Source organism: Salmo salar, chromosome ssa28, assembly GCF_905237065.1.
Source record: "Salmo salar chromosome ssa28, Ssal_v3.1, whole genome shotgun sequence".
Taxonomy (NCBI): Eukaryota; Metazoa; Chordata; class Actinopteri; order Salmoniformes; family Salmonidae; genus Salmo; species Salmo salar.
Genome location: NC_059469.1, coordinates 40,280,035 through 40,295,611, shown reverse-complemented (window position 1 = coordinate 40,295,611; position 15,577 = coordinate 40,280,035). Strand labels below are relative to the sequence as shown.

Here is a 15,577-nt window from a genome sequence, read left to right as displayed (position 1 = left end):
CCCCTTCCTCACCCCGGTACCTACCCCTTCCTCACCCCTGTACCTACCCCTGTCCTACCCATTCCTCACCCCTGTACCTACCCCTTCCTCACCCCTGTACCTACCCCTGTACCTACCCATTCCTCACCCCTGTACCTACCCCTTCCTCACCCCTTAATAACCCCTTCCTCACCCTTGTACCTACCCCTTCCTCACCCCTGGACCTACCCCTTCCTCACCCCTGGACCTACCCCTTCCTCACCCCTGGACCTACCCCTTCCACACCCCTGGACCTACCCCTTCCTCACCCTTGTACCTACCCCTTCCTCACCCCTGGACCTACCCCTTCCTCACCCCGGTACCTACCCCTTCCTCACCCCTGTACCTACCCCTGTACCTACCCATTCCTCACCCCTGTACCTACCCCTTCCTCACCCCTTATTAACCCCTTCCTCACCCCTGTACCTACCCCTTCCTCACCCCTTCCTCACTCCTGTACCTACCCCTTCCTCACCCCTTAATAACCCCTAAAGCTCTGGCCTGATGCAACCGCTTTACCTCAGTGGACTGAGAGACCCTTATCCTCTGGCCTGAAAAAGCAGTCAGTCAGTCAGTGAGGACTCTAACGTTGTTATTAAAACGCTTCCTGTTTAAAGAAAATACATTTTTTAAATGATGGCCCAGTTGACTCATAGCGGTATTCCAGCCAAGGTCAATGTCTGATTGGCGAGGGAGGGATAGAGTGAGGGGACTGTTAAAGATGATCATTCTCTAAAAGAGATACCCTCTCTTCCTTCTCCCCTCTCTTCCGTCTACCCTCTCTTCCATCTACCCTCTCTTCCTTCTCCCCTCTCTTCCTTGTACCCTCTCTTCCATCTACCCTCTCTTCCTTGTGTACTCTCTTCCGTCTACCCTCTCTTCCATCTCCCCTCTCTTCCGTCTACCCTCTCTTCCTTCTACCCTCTCTTCCGTCTACCCTCTCTTCCGTCTACCCTCTCTTCCGTCTACCCTCTCCCCTCTCCGTAGTCCCCTACTATCTCTTAACTCTGGACTCTGAAGGACACTAGGGTGGGATGAAGGGATGCTGAACCAAAATCATTCTTTAACGACCTGTCTCCTCTGTTCACTCCCTAAAGCTCTTCCTCTGGCCTCTCCTCCTTCCCTGTCACTTGAGGATTGTACTGGACAACAGTGGCCTGTTTCAGCCACATCAGAATATAGCTAGGCTAATAGGAATACCAAGTATTTTATGCTCTGCTCTCCAGTGTCTCTCCAACCTAGGCATTTTGGCACTTCTCAACATGGCATCTTGAATGTGTCTGTGGGGGACGTCGGCCCCGCGCGCCTGTGGGGGACGTCGGCCCCGCGCGCCTGTGGGGGACGTCGGCCCCGCGCGTCTGTGGGGGACGTCGGCCCCGCGCGTCTGTGGGGGACGTCGGCCCCGCGCGCCTGTGGGGGACGTCGGCCCCGCGTGTGTTTCTGAGGAGTTGGGAATAATTAGAGGCCTCGTCAGTTTGGACAGTAATCATCTTTCTCTTTGTCTCTTATTGTGTGAGATCATTTCTCCCGTCCGACGTGTACTACTTCAAAGATAAATGATTAGTCCGGTCCGATGTGTACTACTTCAAAGATAAATGATTAGTCCGGTCCGATGTGTACTACTTCAAAGATAAATGATTAGTCCGGTCCGATGTGTACTACTTCAAAGATAAATGATTAGTCCGGTCCGATGTGTACTACTTCAAAGATAAATGATTAGTCCGGTCCGATGTGTACTACTTCAAAGATAAATGATTAGTCTGGTCCGACGTGTACTACTTCAAAGATAAAAGATTAGTCCGGTCCGATGTGTACTACTTCAAAGATAAATGATTAGTCCGGTCCGATGTGTACTACTTCAAAGATAAATGATTAGTCCGGTCCGACGTGTACTACTTCAAAGATAAATGATTAGTCCGGTCCGATGTGTACTACTTCAAAGATAAATGATTAGTCCGGTCCGATGTGTACTACTTCAAAGATAAATGATTAGTCCGGTCCGATGTGTACTACTTCAAAGATAAATGATTAGTCCGGTCCGATGTGTACTACTTCAAAGATAAATGATTAGTCCGGTCCGACGTGTACTACTTCAAAGATAAATGATTAGTCCGGTCCGATGTGTACTACTTCAAAGATAAATGATTAGTCCGGTCCGATGTGTACTACTTCAAAGATAAATGATTAGTCCGGTCCGACGTGTACTACTTCAAAGATAAATGATTAGTCCGGTCCGACGTGTACTACTTCAAAGATAAATGATTAGTCCGGTCCGACGTGTACTACTTCAAAGATAAATGATTAGTCCGGTCCGACGTGTACTACTTCAAAGATAAATGATTAGTCCGGTCCGATGTGTACTACTTCAAAGATAAATGATTAGTCCGGTCCGATGTGTACTACTTCAAAGATAAATGATTAGTCCGGTCCGACGTGTACTACTTCAAAGATAAATGATTAGTCCGGTCCGACGTGTACTACTTCAAAGATAAATGATTAGTCCGGTCCGATGTGTACTACTTCAAAGATAAATGATTAGTCCGGTCCGATGTGTACTACTTCAAAGATAAATGATTAGTCCGGTCCGATGTGTACTACTTCAAAGATAAATGATTAGTCCGGTCCGATGTGTACTACTTCAAAGATAAATGATTAGTCCGGTCCTGAATCCTTCGGGCTGCTGAAGATGTCTAGGGCTGACTGAGAGATGATGAATGTGAAATGAAGCTCAGGTTATTTAAATCAGCCAGATGGAAGCAGAGCAGTAATGACTAATCAACACTTAGAGTGAGACTCTGTTTCTCTCTCTCTCTCTCTCTCGCACTCTGTGACCCCCACAACACCTTCTTTCTATATGAAAACACAGACCCATTCTATATAGGCTATAGCTACGCGCCCTATTAAACACAGACCCATTCTATATAGGCTATAGCTACGCGCCCTATTAAACACAGACCCATTCTATATAGGCTATAGCTACGCGCCCTATTAAACACAGACCCATTCTATATAGGCTATAGCTACGCGCCGTGTTAAACACAGACCCATTCTATATAGGCTATAGCTACGCGCCCTATTAAACACAGATCCATTCTATATAGGCTATAGCTACGCGCCCTATTAAACACAGACCCATTCTATATAGGCTATAGCTACGCGCCCTATTAAACACAGACCCATTCTATATAGGCTATAGCTACGCGCCGTGTTAAACACAGACCCATTCTATATAGGCTATAGCTACGCGCCCTATTAAACACAGACCCATTCTATATAGGCTATAGCTACGCGCCCTGTTAAACACAGACCCATTCTATATAGGCTATAGCTACGCGCCCTATTAAACACAGACCCATTCTATATAGGCTATAGCTACGCGCCCTATTAAACACAGACCCATTCTATATAGGCTATAGCTACGCGCCCTATTAAACACAGACCCATTCTATATAGGCTATAGCTACGCGCCCTATTAAACACAGACCCATTCTATATAGGCTATAGCTACGCGCCCTATTAAACACAGACCCATTCTATATAGGCTATAGCTACGCGCCCTATTAAACACAGACCCATTCTATATAGGCTATAGCTACGCGCCGTGTTAAACACAGACCCATTCTATATAGGCTATAGCTACGCGCCGTGTTAAACACAGACCCATTCTATATAGGCTATAGCTACGCGCCGTGTTAAACACAGACCCATTCTATATAGGCTATAGCTACGCGCCCTATTAAACACAGACCCATTCTATATAGGCTATAGCTACGCGCCCTATTAAACACAGACCCATTCTATATAGGCTATAGCTACGCGCCCTATTAAACACAGATCCATTCTATATAGGCTATAGCTACGCGCCCTATTAAACACAGACCCATTCTATATAGGCTATAGCTACGCGCCTATTAAACACAGACCCATTCTATATAGGCTATAGCTACGCGCCCTATTAAACACAGACCCATTCTATATAGGCTATAGCTACGCGCCCTATTAAACACAGACCCATTCTATATAGGCTATAGCTACGCGCCCTATTAAACACAGACCCATTCTATATAGGCTATAGCTACGCGCCCTATTAAACACAGACCCATTCTATATAGGCTATAGCTACGCGCCCTATTAAACACAGATCCATTCTATATAGGCTATAGCTACGCGCCCTATTAAACACAGACCCATTCTATATAGGCTATAGCTACGTGCCCTATTAAACACAGACCCATTCTATATAGGCTATAGCTACGCGCCCTATTAAACACAGACCCATTCTATATAGGCTATAGCTACGCGCCGTGTTAAACACAGACCCATTCTATATAGGCTATAGCTACGCGCCGTGTTAAACACAGACCCATTCTATATAGGCTATAGCTACGCGCCCTATTAAACACAGATCCATTCTATATAGGCTATAGCTACGCGCCCTATTAAACACAACGATCCCTTTTGAACCTGGCTGGATGGCTGGCTGGATGGAGGGCTGGCTGGATGGCTGGCTGGATGGAGGGCTGACTGGATGGAGGGCTGGCTGGATGGCTGGCTGACTGACCTGACTGACTGACTGACTGACTGACTGACTGGATGGAGGGCTGGCTGGCTGGATGGCTGACTTGTTGACTAAATTATCAAACCAAATGAACAACTGTAGAGCATTTAGCAAATTTGAGACAGTTAATTTATAGGATATGTAGCTGGCAGACAGACAGTTGTGAATTCCCTGCTGCACAACAGTGACTCACAAGGCTCCGTCTCTCCTCGTTGTGTGCTTGTACACAAACACCACGTGATTGGGGACTAAATCAAATCGAGTTTTATTTATACAGCACATTTCAGACATGCAATGCAACACAATGTGCTTTACAGGAATAAACTATGAAAATAAAAGCTGGGGGCCCATAGTAACTAAAGGCTGGGGGCCCATAGTAACTAAAGGCTGGGGACCCATAGTAACTAAAGGCTGGGGGCCCATAGTAACTAAAGGCTGGGGGCCCATAGTAACTAAAGGCTGGGGGCCCATAGTAACTAAAGGCTGGGGGCCCATAGTAACTAAAGGCTGGGGGCCCATAGTAACTAAAGGCTGGGCCCATAGTAACTAAAGGCTGGGGGCCCATAGTAACTAAAGGCTGGGGGCCCATAGTAACTAAAGGCTGGGGGCCCATAGTAACTAGAGGCTGGGGGCCCATAGTAACTAAAGGCTGGGGGCCCATAGTAACTAAAGACTGGGGGCCCATAGTAACTAAAGGCTGGGGGCCATAGTAACTAAAGGCTGGGGGCCCATAGTAACTAAAGGCTGGGGGCCCATAGTAACTAAAGACTGGGGGCCCATAGTAACTAGAGGCTGGGGGCCCATAGTAACTAGAGGCTGGGGGCCCATAGTAACTAGAGGCTGGGGGCCCATAGTAACTAGAGGCTGGGGGCCCATAGTAACTAGAGGCTGGGGGCCCATAGTAACTGAAGGCTGGGGGCCCATAGTAACTAAAGGCTGGGGGCCCATAGTAACTAGAGGCTGGGGGCCCATAGTAACTAGAGGCTGGGGGCCCATAGTAACTAGAGGCTGGGGGCCCATAGTAACTAGAGGCTGGGGGCCCATAGTAACTAGAGGCTGGGGGCCCATAGTAACTAGAGGCTGGGGGCCCACAGTAACTAGAGGCTGCTCTCTCCATGCCTCTTGGTCCTGGGCTTTGGGGTAGTTGAAAGGCCAGAGGACCGGAGGGACCTACTGGGTACAGAACTTAAAGCATGTCTGATATGTATTGGGGTGAACAATCATGGATTGATTTTAAAACCAATATAATAATCTTCAGATATGTTCTAAAATTGACAGGCAGCCAGAGACCTGTTCTGGTCATTTACCACTTTAACTAAGACTGTCTCTCTGTTGGCTCTAGGATCAGTTACCACTAAGACTGTCTCTCTGTTGGCTCTAGGATCAGTTACCACTAAGACTGTCTCTGTGTTGGCTCTAGGATCAGTTACCACTTTAACTAAGACTGTCTCTGTGTTGGCTCAAGGATCATTTACCACTTTAACTAAGACTGTCTCTGTGTTGGCTCTAGGATCATTTACCACTTTAACTAAGACTGTCTCTGTGTTGGCTCTAGGATCATTTACCACTTTAACTAAGACTGTCTCTCTGTTGGCTCTAGGATCAGTTACCACTAAGACTGTCTCTCTGTTGGCTCTAGGATCAGTTACCACTTTAACTAAGACTGTCTCTGTGTTGGGCACGAAAACCAATTTTAAAAAAAATACACTTCACACTTAAATTATTTAGCTGTTTGAACACCAATTTCTCCAGAAGTTTAATGAAGAACGGAAGGCTGGAGATGCTGAGAGCTGAAGAATCCAGATTCCTTTTCTTCAGAAAGGGTTTCACCATAGCAATTTTTTGAAACGCTATTATCGCGCACCCGGCTAACTAGCTAGCCATTTCACATCGGTTACACCAGCCTAATCTTGGGAGTTGACAGGCTTGAAGTCATAAATAGCGCAATGCATTGCGAAGGGCTGCTGGCAAACGCACGAAAGTGCTGTGTGAATGAACGCTTACGAGCCTGCTGCCTACCACCGCTCAGTCAGACTGCTCTATCAAATCATAGACTTAATTATAACCAAATAACACACAGAAATACGAGCCGTAGGTAATTAACCTTCACACACAGAGAAAGCAGAAACATTAAATTAACAAATGTTTTCCATTTGAACTGTTCAGGGAAGCTGATCCACTCGATGGTGGCCCACCTGGATGCCGTTACCAGTCTAGCTGTCGACCCCAACGGTCTCTATCTGATGTCTGGCAGTAAGTAGCTATCTCTCCATAACAATGATTTCTAACATACTCAGCTAGATATATACCTTGTCATCCTGCATGTGATGATAATAGCAATGGTTGGAGAGTCCATGTGATGATTTGACAGACTTTATAAAACAGGAGAGGGCCCAGAACTGAACCCTGGGGGACACCAGAGCTGTATCCTTTATAAAACAGGAGAGGGCCCAGAACTGAACCCTGGGGGACACCAGAGCTGTATCCTTTATAAAACAGGAGAGGGCCCAGAACTGAACCCTGGGGGACACCAGAGCTGTATCCTTTATAAAACAGGAGAGGGCCCAGAACTGAACCCTGGGGGACACCAGAGCTGTATCCTTTATAAAACAGGAGAGGGCCCAGAACTGAACCCTGGGGGACACCAGAGCTGTATCCTTTATAAAACAGGAGAGGGCCCAGAACTGAACCCTGTTTTATAAAGCTGTACACTTTATGTGAACTGCCTTGTCGCCCACCTACTGTTCTCGTTCTTCTCCCTTACTACTTCCTGCTCTCCTCCTCTTTGATAATTTTCCCCTCCCTAATCCCTTTCTCCTCTCCTACCTCCAGTTGACTGCTCTAATTCGTCTGCGCTCTCTTTCCCCTCCTTAATCCCTCTCTCCTCTCCTCTCTTTCCCCTCCTTAATCCCTCTCTCCTCTCCTCTCTTTCCCCTCCCTAATCCCCCTCTCCTCTCCTCCCTCAGGTCATGACTGTTCTATTCATCTGCTCTCTTTGCCCTCCTTAATCCTCCTCTGCTCTCTTTCCCCTCCCTAATCCCTCTCTCCTCTTTCCCCTCCCTAATCCCTCTCTCCTCTCCTCCCTCAGGTCATGACTGTTCTATTCATCTGCTCTCTCTTTCCCCTCCTTAATCCCCCTCTCCTCTCTTTCCCCTCCCTAATCCCCCTCCTCTCTTTCCCCTCCTTAATCCCTCTCTCCTCTCCTCTCTTTCCCCTCCCTAATCCCCCTCTCCTCTCCTCTCCTCCCTCAGGTCATGACTGTTCTGTTCATCTGCTCTCTCTTTCCCCTCCTTAATCCCCCTCTCCTCCCCTCCCTAATCCCCCTCTCCTCTCCTCTTTCCCCTCCCTAATCCCTCTCTCCTCTCCTCCCTCAGGTCATGACTGTTCTGTTCATCTGCTCTCTCTTTCCCCTCCTTAATCCCCCTCTCCTCTCCTCTCTTTCCCCTCCTTAATCCTCCTCTGCTCTCTTTCCCCTCCTTAATCCCTCTCTCCTCTCCTCTCTTTCCCCTCCCTAATCCCTCTCTCCTCTCCTCCCTCAGGTCATGACTGTTCTGTTCATCTGCTCTCTCTTTCCCCTCCTTAATCCCCCTCTCCTCTCCTCCCTCAGGTCATGACTGTTCTATTCATCTGCTCTCTTTCCCCTCCTTAATCCTCCTCTGCTCTCTTTCCCCTCCCTAATCCCTCTCTCCTCTCCTCTCCTCTTTCCCCTCCCTAATCCCTCTCTCCTCTCCTCCCTCGGTCATGACTGTTCTGTTCATCTGCTCTCTCTTTCCCCTCCTTAATCCCCCTCTCCTCTCCTCTCTTTCCCCTACTTAATCCTCCTCTGCTCTCTTTCCCCTCCTTAATCCCTCTCTCCTCTCCTCTCTTTCCCCTCCCTAATCCCTCTCTCCTCTCCTCCCTCAGGTCATGACTGTTCTGTTCATCTGCTCTCTCTTTCCCCTCCTTAATCCCCCTCTCCTCTCTTTCCCCTCCTTAATTCCCCTCTCCTCTCCTCTCTTTCCCCTCCTTAATTCCCCTCTCCTCTCCTCTCTTTCCCCTCCCTAATCCCCCTCTCCTCTCCTCTCCTCCCTCAGGTCATGACTGTTCTATTCATCTGCTCTCTCTTTCCCCTCCTTAATCCCCCTCTCCTCTCTTTCCCCTCCTTAATTCCCCTCTCCTCTCCTCTCTTTCCCCTCCTTAATCCCTCTCTCCTCTCCTCTCTTTCCCCTCCCTAATCCCTCTCTCCTCTCCTCCCTCAGGTCATGACTGTTCTATTCATCAGCTCTCTCTTTCCCCTCCTTAATCCCCCTCTCCTCTCCTCTCTTTCCCCTCCCTAATCCCCCTCTCCTCTCTTTCCCCTCCCTAATCCCCCTCTCCTCTCTTTCCCCTCCTTAATCCCCCTCTCCTCTCCTCCCTCAGGTCATGACTGTTCTATTCATCTGCTCTCTCTTTCCCCTCCTTAATCCCCCTCTCCTCTCTTTCCCCTCCCTAATCCCTCTCTCCTCTCCTCTTTCCCCTCCCTAATCCCTCTCTCCTCTCCTCCCTCAGGTCATGACTGTTCTATCCGTCTGTGGAACCTGGAGACTAAAACGTGTATCCAGGAGTTTACAGCTCACAGGAAGAAGAATGATGAGTCTATCCATGATGTGGCCTTCCACCCCTCTAAGGCCTACATCGCCTCCGCCGGGGCAGACGCTCTTGCCAAGGTGTTCGTATGACGAGGACCAATCACAGTCCACTGACACACAGCTTCCCAGCTCCAGGGACCAATAGATGTGGGGCGTGTGGGGCGCTACGCAGACTTCACCTCACACATATCCTCAATCACGCTTCTGGTTCCCTGTTTTGACTGGCGGGATGGTGCAGCCAGTAGCCTCCAGAGGGAGAAGGTCAGGGCTGTGGATGACTGGATGGTCTGTTAGGAGAACTGCTATTGGGCACAAGGCTTCCTCCTCCCTCTATAATCCAGGCAGGCTCCTGGGTGTGTGACCGGCCACAGAGCCCCTCCTCAACCTTGCATCCAATGAACACCCACACAGACTGACTCTGTTTCAGATTAATCTGATGGTCTGTCTTCACAGCTAGCGAGGGGGTTGAAGACAGACTGACAGGTGTTTTATAGTGTAGACTCACTGGAGAGGTGGAGCACCATGCTCTAACCCACTAACCCTCCTCATGTCACCAAGCCCATTAACCAGAACCCCAGGCCTCTCATTTCCCCAGAACCCCAGGCCTCTCGTTTCCCCAGAACCCCAGGCCTCTCGTTTACCCAGAACCCCAGGCCTCTCGTTTCCCCAGAACCCCAGGCCTCTCGTTTCCCCAGAACCCCAGGCCTCTCGTTTCCCCAGAACCCCAGGCCTCTCGTTTCCCCAGAACCCCAGGCCTCTCGTTTCCCCAGAACCCCAGGCCTCTCGTTTCCCCAGAACCCCAGGCCTCTCATTTCCCCAGAACCCCAGGCCTCTCATTTCCCCAGAACCCCAGGCCTCTCATTTCCCCAGAACCCCAGGCCTCTCATTTAGACCCCTGTCTGCTCCCTGGTCCCTCCTCTCCTCCAAGTCAGGTTCAGTTGTGTTGTGATGGAGATGTGGGGTACTTACTGAAGGCTGGCTGTGGCATCTCACTATTCCTCGCCGTTTCTAAGACTGACTCTGTCTACTCTGCCTGCTGCCAACCAGCCTTTCTCTCTCTGCTTTCCTTTTAAGAACACTTGACAAATGTGCCTTTGCTTTAAAAAGGTCTTGAAACAGAAGTTATTTTACAGAGCATCTGTTTTTTTGGGGAGGTGGAGTTAACGAGGAAAGGTTTTCACAATGGTGTCCGTTTTTACAAAAACATTGGGTGTAAAATTGCAAATACTTATAATAAATATATATTAAGTCTTAACTTACTGTGTTGATGTTTGAGTGTTAATTTTTGATAAATAGAATGGGTGGAAATTAGCCTGGTCCCAGATCTTTGTGCTGTTTTGCTATTGACTATATAGGAGTTGTTAAGGCAGCATAAACAGATCTGGGACCAGGCTAGAGGGGAATCAGTTCTTCAAAGCCAAACTGGCAGAGTGAAACAGACCAAGTAAATGTTTCCTGTTTGTTCCAAGAATTCCTAGTTATAATTGTACACTGCAAACAATGTACATGACAGTCATGTTTCCAAAGTAAATCTGGTTCTACAACATGAGGTTGACTGCACACATTTTCATACAGTATGTAAGCGAACAGAAATTTGACCAACTGGGGACATTTTGTTGGTTCCCACAAGGCCAAATGCTATTTCTAGGGGAGTTAGGATTAGAATTAGGGTTAGGTTTAGGATTAGGATTAGGTTTAGGATTAGGGTTAGGATTAGGTTTAGGATTAGGCAAAATAGGTTTTTGAATGGGACTGAATTGTGTGTTCCCACAAGACTGTGTGTGTACATGCAGTGCATTCGGAAAGTATTCAGAGCCCTTGACATTTTAACAGTGTTACACGTTACAGCATTATTTGAATTGTATAAAATACATCTACACACACAGTACCCCATGAGGCTGTGTTTCTCTATAAACACCATGTCCCCATAAGGCTATGTTTCTCTAAACACCATGTCCCCATAAGGCTATGTTAGCCAGCTAGCTAGCTAAAGAAGCCAGCTAGCTAGCTAAAGTAGCCAGCTACGGTATGTTAGCCAGCTAGCTAGCTAAAGTAGCCAGCTACGGTATGTTAGCCAGCTAGCTAGCTAAAGTAGCCAGCTACGGTATGTTAGCCAGCTAGCTAGCTAAAGTAGCCAACTACGATATGTTAGCCAGCAAGCTAGCTAAAGTAGCCAGCTACGGTATGTTAGCCAGCTAGCTAGCTAAAGTAGCCAGCTACGGTATGTTAGCCAGCTAGCTAGCTAAAGTAGCCAGCTACGGTATGTTAGCCAGCTAGCTAGCTAAAGTAGCAAGGTAAATTGAGGCTATTTCTCTGAGCTCCCCATCCTTGTCTAGAACGTCTCCATTGATATTAAACAGCCTACCTGTTGGTTGATCATTAAAATCTCCCACTTCACTAATTACACCTGATGCCTCTGACCGTAGGGCCGCTTCGATTGCCCAACAATAACACCAAGCTACACAGTGAAACCTCATAGAAACTCCTAAAACGGTTTGTTTATACATTGTAATGTAATGGTCTAACCCTGTAGGCTATGTAGCAATATCACATAGATCATTCATTTCATTTTAAACAAAGCTTTTACATTTTAAAATAGTGCTATCTTTTTTTTTCTTTTTCTCACCAATGAATACTATCATCAGTTTGGATATTCTAGTAACCATACCCATCCCTAATATGGATCTACCATGAACCCCCACCCTAAGCCCCCCAGGTAGCTCCCCAGGTAGCCCCCCAGGTAGCCCCCCAGGTAGCCCCCTAGGTAGCCCCCCAGGTAGCCCCCCAGGTAGCCCCCCAGGTAGCTCCCCAGGTAGCCCCCCAGGTAGCCCCCCAGGTAGCCCCCCAGGTAGCCCCCAGGTAGCCCCCCCAGGTAGCCCCCCAGGTAGCTCCCCAGGTAGCCCCCCAGGTAGCCCCCAGGTAGCCCCCCCAGGTGGCTCCCCAGGTAGCCCCCCAGGTAGCCCCCAGGTAGCCCCCCAGGTAGCCCCCCAGGTGGCCCCCCAGGTAGCCCCCCAGGTAGCTCCCCAGGTAGCCCCCCAGGTAGCTCCCCAGGTAGCCCCCTAGGTAGCCCCCCCAGGTAGCCCCCCAGGTAGCTCCCCAGGTAGCCCCCCAGGTAGCTCCCCAGGTAGCCCCCCAGGTAGCTCCCCAGGTAGCCCCCTAGGTAGCCCCCCAGGTAGCCCCCCAGGTAGCCCCCCAGGTAGCCCCCTAGGTAGCTCCCCAGGTAGCCCCCCAGGTAGCCCCCCAGGTAGCGCCCCAGGTAGCCCCCCAGGTAGCTCCCCAGGTAGCCCCCCAGGTAGCTCCCCAGGTAGCCCCCTAGGTAGCCCCCAGGTAGCCCCCCAGGTAGCCCCCCCAGGTAGCTCCCCAGGTAGCCCCCCAGGTAGCTCCCCTAGGTAGCCCCCCAGGTAGCCCCCTAAGGCCCTGGTTGAATACTTTAGAAAACGCATCCTCTCTCACTTGTTTCCTTGAAGTATGTAAGAACAGATTTATAAGTGATTGGATAGGTGTACACTGGTCAACAGTAGTGGACGATATAGGGAGTAAGGTGCCCTCCCTGCTCATCTCAGTTTGGTGGTTGTGAGGTTGACCACCTTGGGGACGAACTTGTAGAAGCTGTCAAACTCATCTACGAAGTAGGAGTGCTCCTTGTCGGGGTCGGTGGCGATGTACTCCAGCTCGTCCTGCGCTGCCCTGGCGATGCCGATGGAGCACGCCATCACAGATGGAGAGGGACAGGAGAGAGGAGAGAGAAAGAGGAGAGACAGGAGACAGGAGAGAGAAAGAGGAGAGACAGGAGAGAGAAAGAGGAGAGACAGGAGACAGAAGAGAGAAAGAGGAGAGACAGGAGAAAGAAGAGAGATAGAAGAGAAACAACACTCCATATATATCTATACCCAGAGAAACAACACTCCATATATATCTATACCCAGAGAAACAACACTCCATATATATCTATACCCAGAGACACAACACTCCATATATATCTATACCCAGAGACAACACTCCATATATATCTATACCCAGAGAAACAACACTCCATATATATCTATACCCAGAGAAACAACACTCCATATATATCTATACCCAGAGAAACAACACTCCATATATATCTATACCCAGAGAAACAACACTCCATATATATCTATACCCAGAGAAACAACACTCCATATATATCTATACCCAGAGACACAACACTCCATATATATCTATACCCAGAGAGACAACACTCCATATATATCTATACCCAGAGAGACAACACTCCATATATATCTATACCCAGAGAAACAACACTCCATATATATCTATACCCAGAAACAACACTCCATATATATCTATACCCAGAGACAACACTCCATATATATCTATACCCAGAGAAACAACACTCCATATATATCTATACCCAGAGAAACAACACTCCATATATATCTATACCCAGAGAGACAACACTCCATATATATCTATACCCAGAGAGACAACACTCCATATATATCTATACCCAGAGAAACAACACTCCATATATATCTATACCCAGAGAAACAACACTCCATATATATCTATACCCAGAGAAACAACACTCCATATATATCTATACCCAGAGAAACAACACTCCATATATATCTATACCCAGAGACAACACTCCATATATATCTATACCCAGAGAAACAACACTCCATATATATCTATACCCAGAGAAACAACACTCCATATATATCTATACCCAGAAACAACACTCCATCAAAGGTGAGCAAGACGATGTCACGGTATCTCTGTGCATTCAAATTCCCAAGTGGGATGTGAAGGTCTTGGGCTGTTTACACGTGGTCTCAAATCAAATCAAATTCTATTTGTCACATACAACAGGTGTAGACCTCACAGTGAAATGTTTACTTACAAGCCCTTAACCAACAATACAGTTAAAGAAATAGAGTTAAGAAAATAGTTACTAAATAAACTAAAGTTAAAAAAAAATATATATATAATTACATAACAATAACGAAGCTATATATAGGGGGTATCGGTACTGAGTCAATGTGCGGGGGTACAGGTTAGTCGAGGTAATATGTAAGGTGACTATGCATAGATAATAAACAGCGAGTAGCAGCAGTGTAAAAACAAAGGGTGGGGGGGGGTCAATGTAAATAGTCCGGGTGGTCGTCTGATTATAAAATACAAACTTATGTATTTCTTTAAGTAAGTAGTTAACAGTGGTGTGAAAACCTGTTGGTTTCATGTTGCTATTGTTGGTAACTATTGTAATCTTACAGAAACTGCCGCTGCAACCATAGTAACAGACATTACCAATCCTAAATCCATTCTGTGGATTATTCCATGTGGCCTGGTTCCGTTTATTAGTCCCGAAGAAGTCCCGAAAGTGCACGTACGGTTCGCATTGGGCAAAATCATTCTCGTACCATGATTTTAATATCAGCATGATCAATATTTTCATCGAAATTCGGTGCACACGAGTTCTACTGAGGGAATATCTCCCAGATGTGCAGAAGCCCTGGTAGCTCGCCGTGATCGTATAGAGGTTAGTACTCTGCGTTGTGGCCGCAGCAACCCCGGTTCGAATCCGGGTCACGGCATTGCGATACACAATGTCACGGCAAAAGGGTTATTTTTTTTTTAAATGTGTTCTAAACATAATAAATATGCTTTGTAATCATATCTATTCCAGTTTTTCATGTGGGAAATCAAGAAATATATAATATATGCGTGAACTGAGCCAAACCGAGCATACCCATAGACATCTATGGCATAGCCACTCTTTCTACACGCCTATAAAACATTTTAACGAATCGTTTTCTCTGTATACTCCTCGATCAGCCAATCCAGGCAGGCCTACTTCATTTTTAAGAAAACGTTCCCGACCATCGGGAATCAAGGAATCGGTTTATTCATGCTGGTCGGAACTGGGACACTCGGCTATTTCCGACAGGCCAACTGGTTAGCCGAAAATTCCCGAGTTTCCTCGTTCCGACTAGCGTGTCACAACTCAGCAGCTTTGACTTGCTGTGACTGTATGCAGAGATTGAAATTGAAAATATTGAAATTGAATTTATATTTTAGACAATTAAATACTCTGCCAAAAAAAAAAAGCTGTTAGAATTATAAATGTGTGTATACCCCTTAATAAGGTCCTCGTTTAATGTAATATTGTACCCAATAGCCCAAATGTCCTTTGTATATTGTTTATATATATATATACACTTATGTTTCCCCATGTACTTTTTGCATTGATTTGTTAATTTTTTAATTTTTTATAATAATAATAATTTGCTCGATTAATTTTACTCCACTGCTCGATTTATACCCTCAATTTAAGACGTAATTGCGTGACAACGTAAACGCATTGAGTCGACGGTCTGCTCGGTGAGGCCAGAGATATTCTTCATTA

At 47.2% G+C, this 15,577-nt stretch overlaps 1 protein-coding gene and 1 non-coding gene across 2 annotated transcripts; both read left to right on the top strand.

Annotated features, from left to right (window-relative positions):
- Window positions 1–5,621: 5,621 nt before the first annotated feature.
- Window positions 5,622–10,438, top strand: LOC106589997 (striatin-like). The gene is made up of 2 exons (XM_014180477.2): window positions 5,622–6,829; window positions 9,104–10,438. Exons 1-2 carry the CDS (start codon window positions 6,760–6,762, stop codon window positions 9,271–9,273), a joined length of 240 nt encoding a protein of 79 aa, XP_014035952.1. The 5' UTR covers window positions 5,622–6,759; the 3' UTR covers window positions 9,274–10,438.
- Window positions 10,439–14,693: 4,255 nt separating this feature from the next.
- On the top strand, window positions 14,694–14,765 carry trnah-gug (transfer RNA histidin (anticodon GUG)). The gene has a single exon. It is a non-coding gene; the product is annotated as a tRNA-His (tRNA).
- Window positions 14,766–15,577: the final 812 nt, after the last annotated feature.

Bases quoted from the DNA above. Each gene is read 5' to 3' on its own strand.
- LOC106589997 (XM_014180477.2), top strand. From the start codon at position 6,760: ATGGTGGCCCACCTGGATGCCGTTACCAGTCTAGCTGTCGACCCCAAC. The intron at 6,830-9,103 runs GTAAGTAGCTAT...CTCCTCCCTCAG, and splicing joins TCTCTATCTGATGTCTGGCA to GTCATGACTGTTCTATCCGT.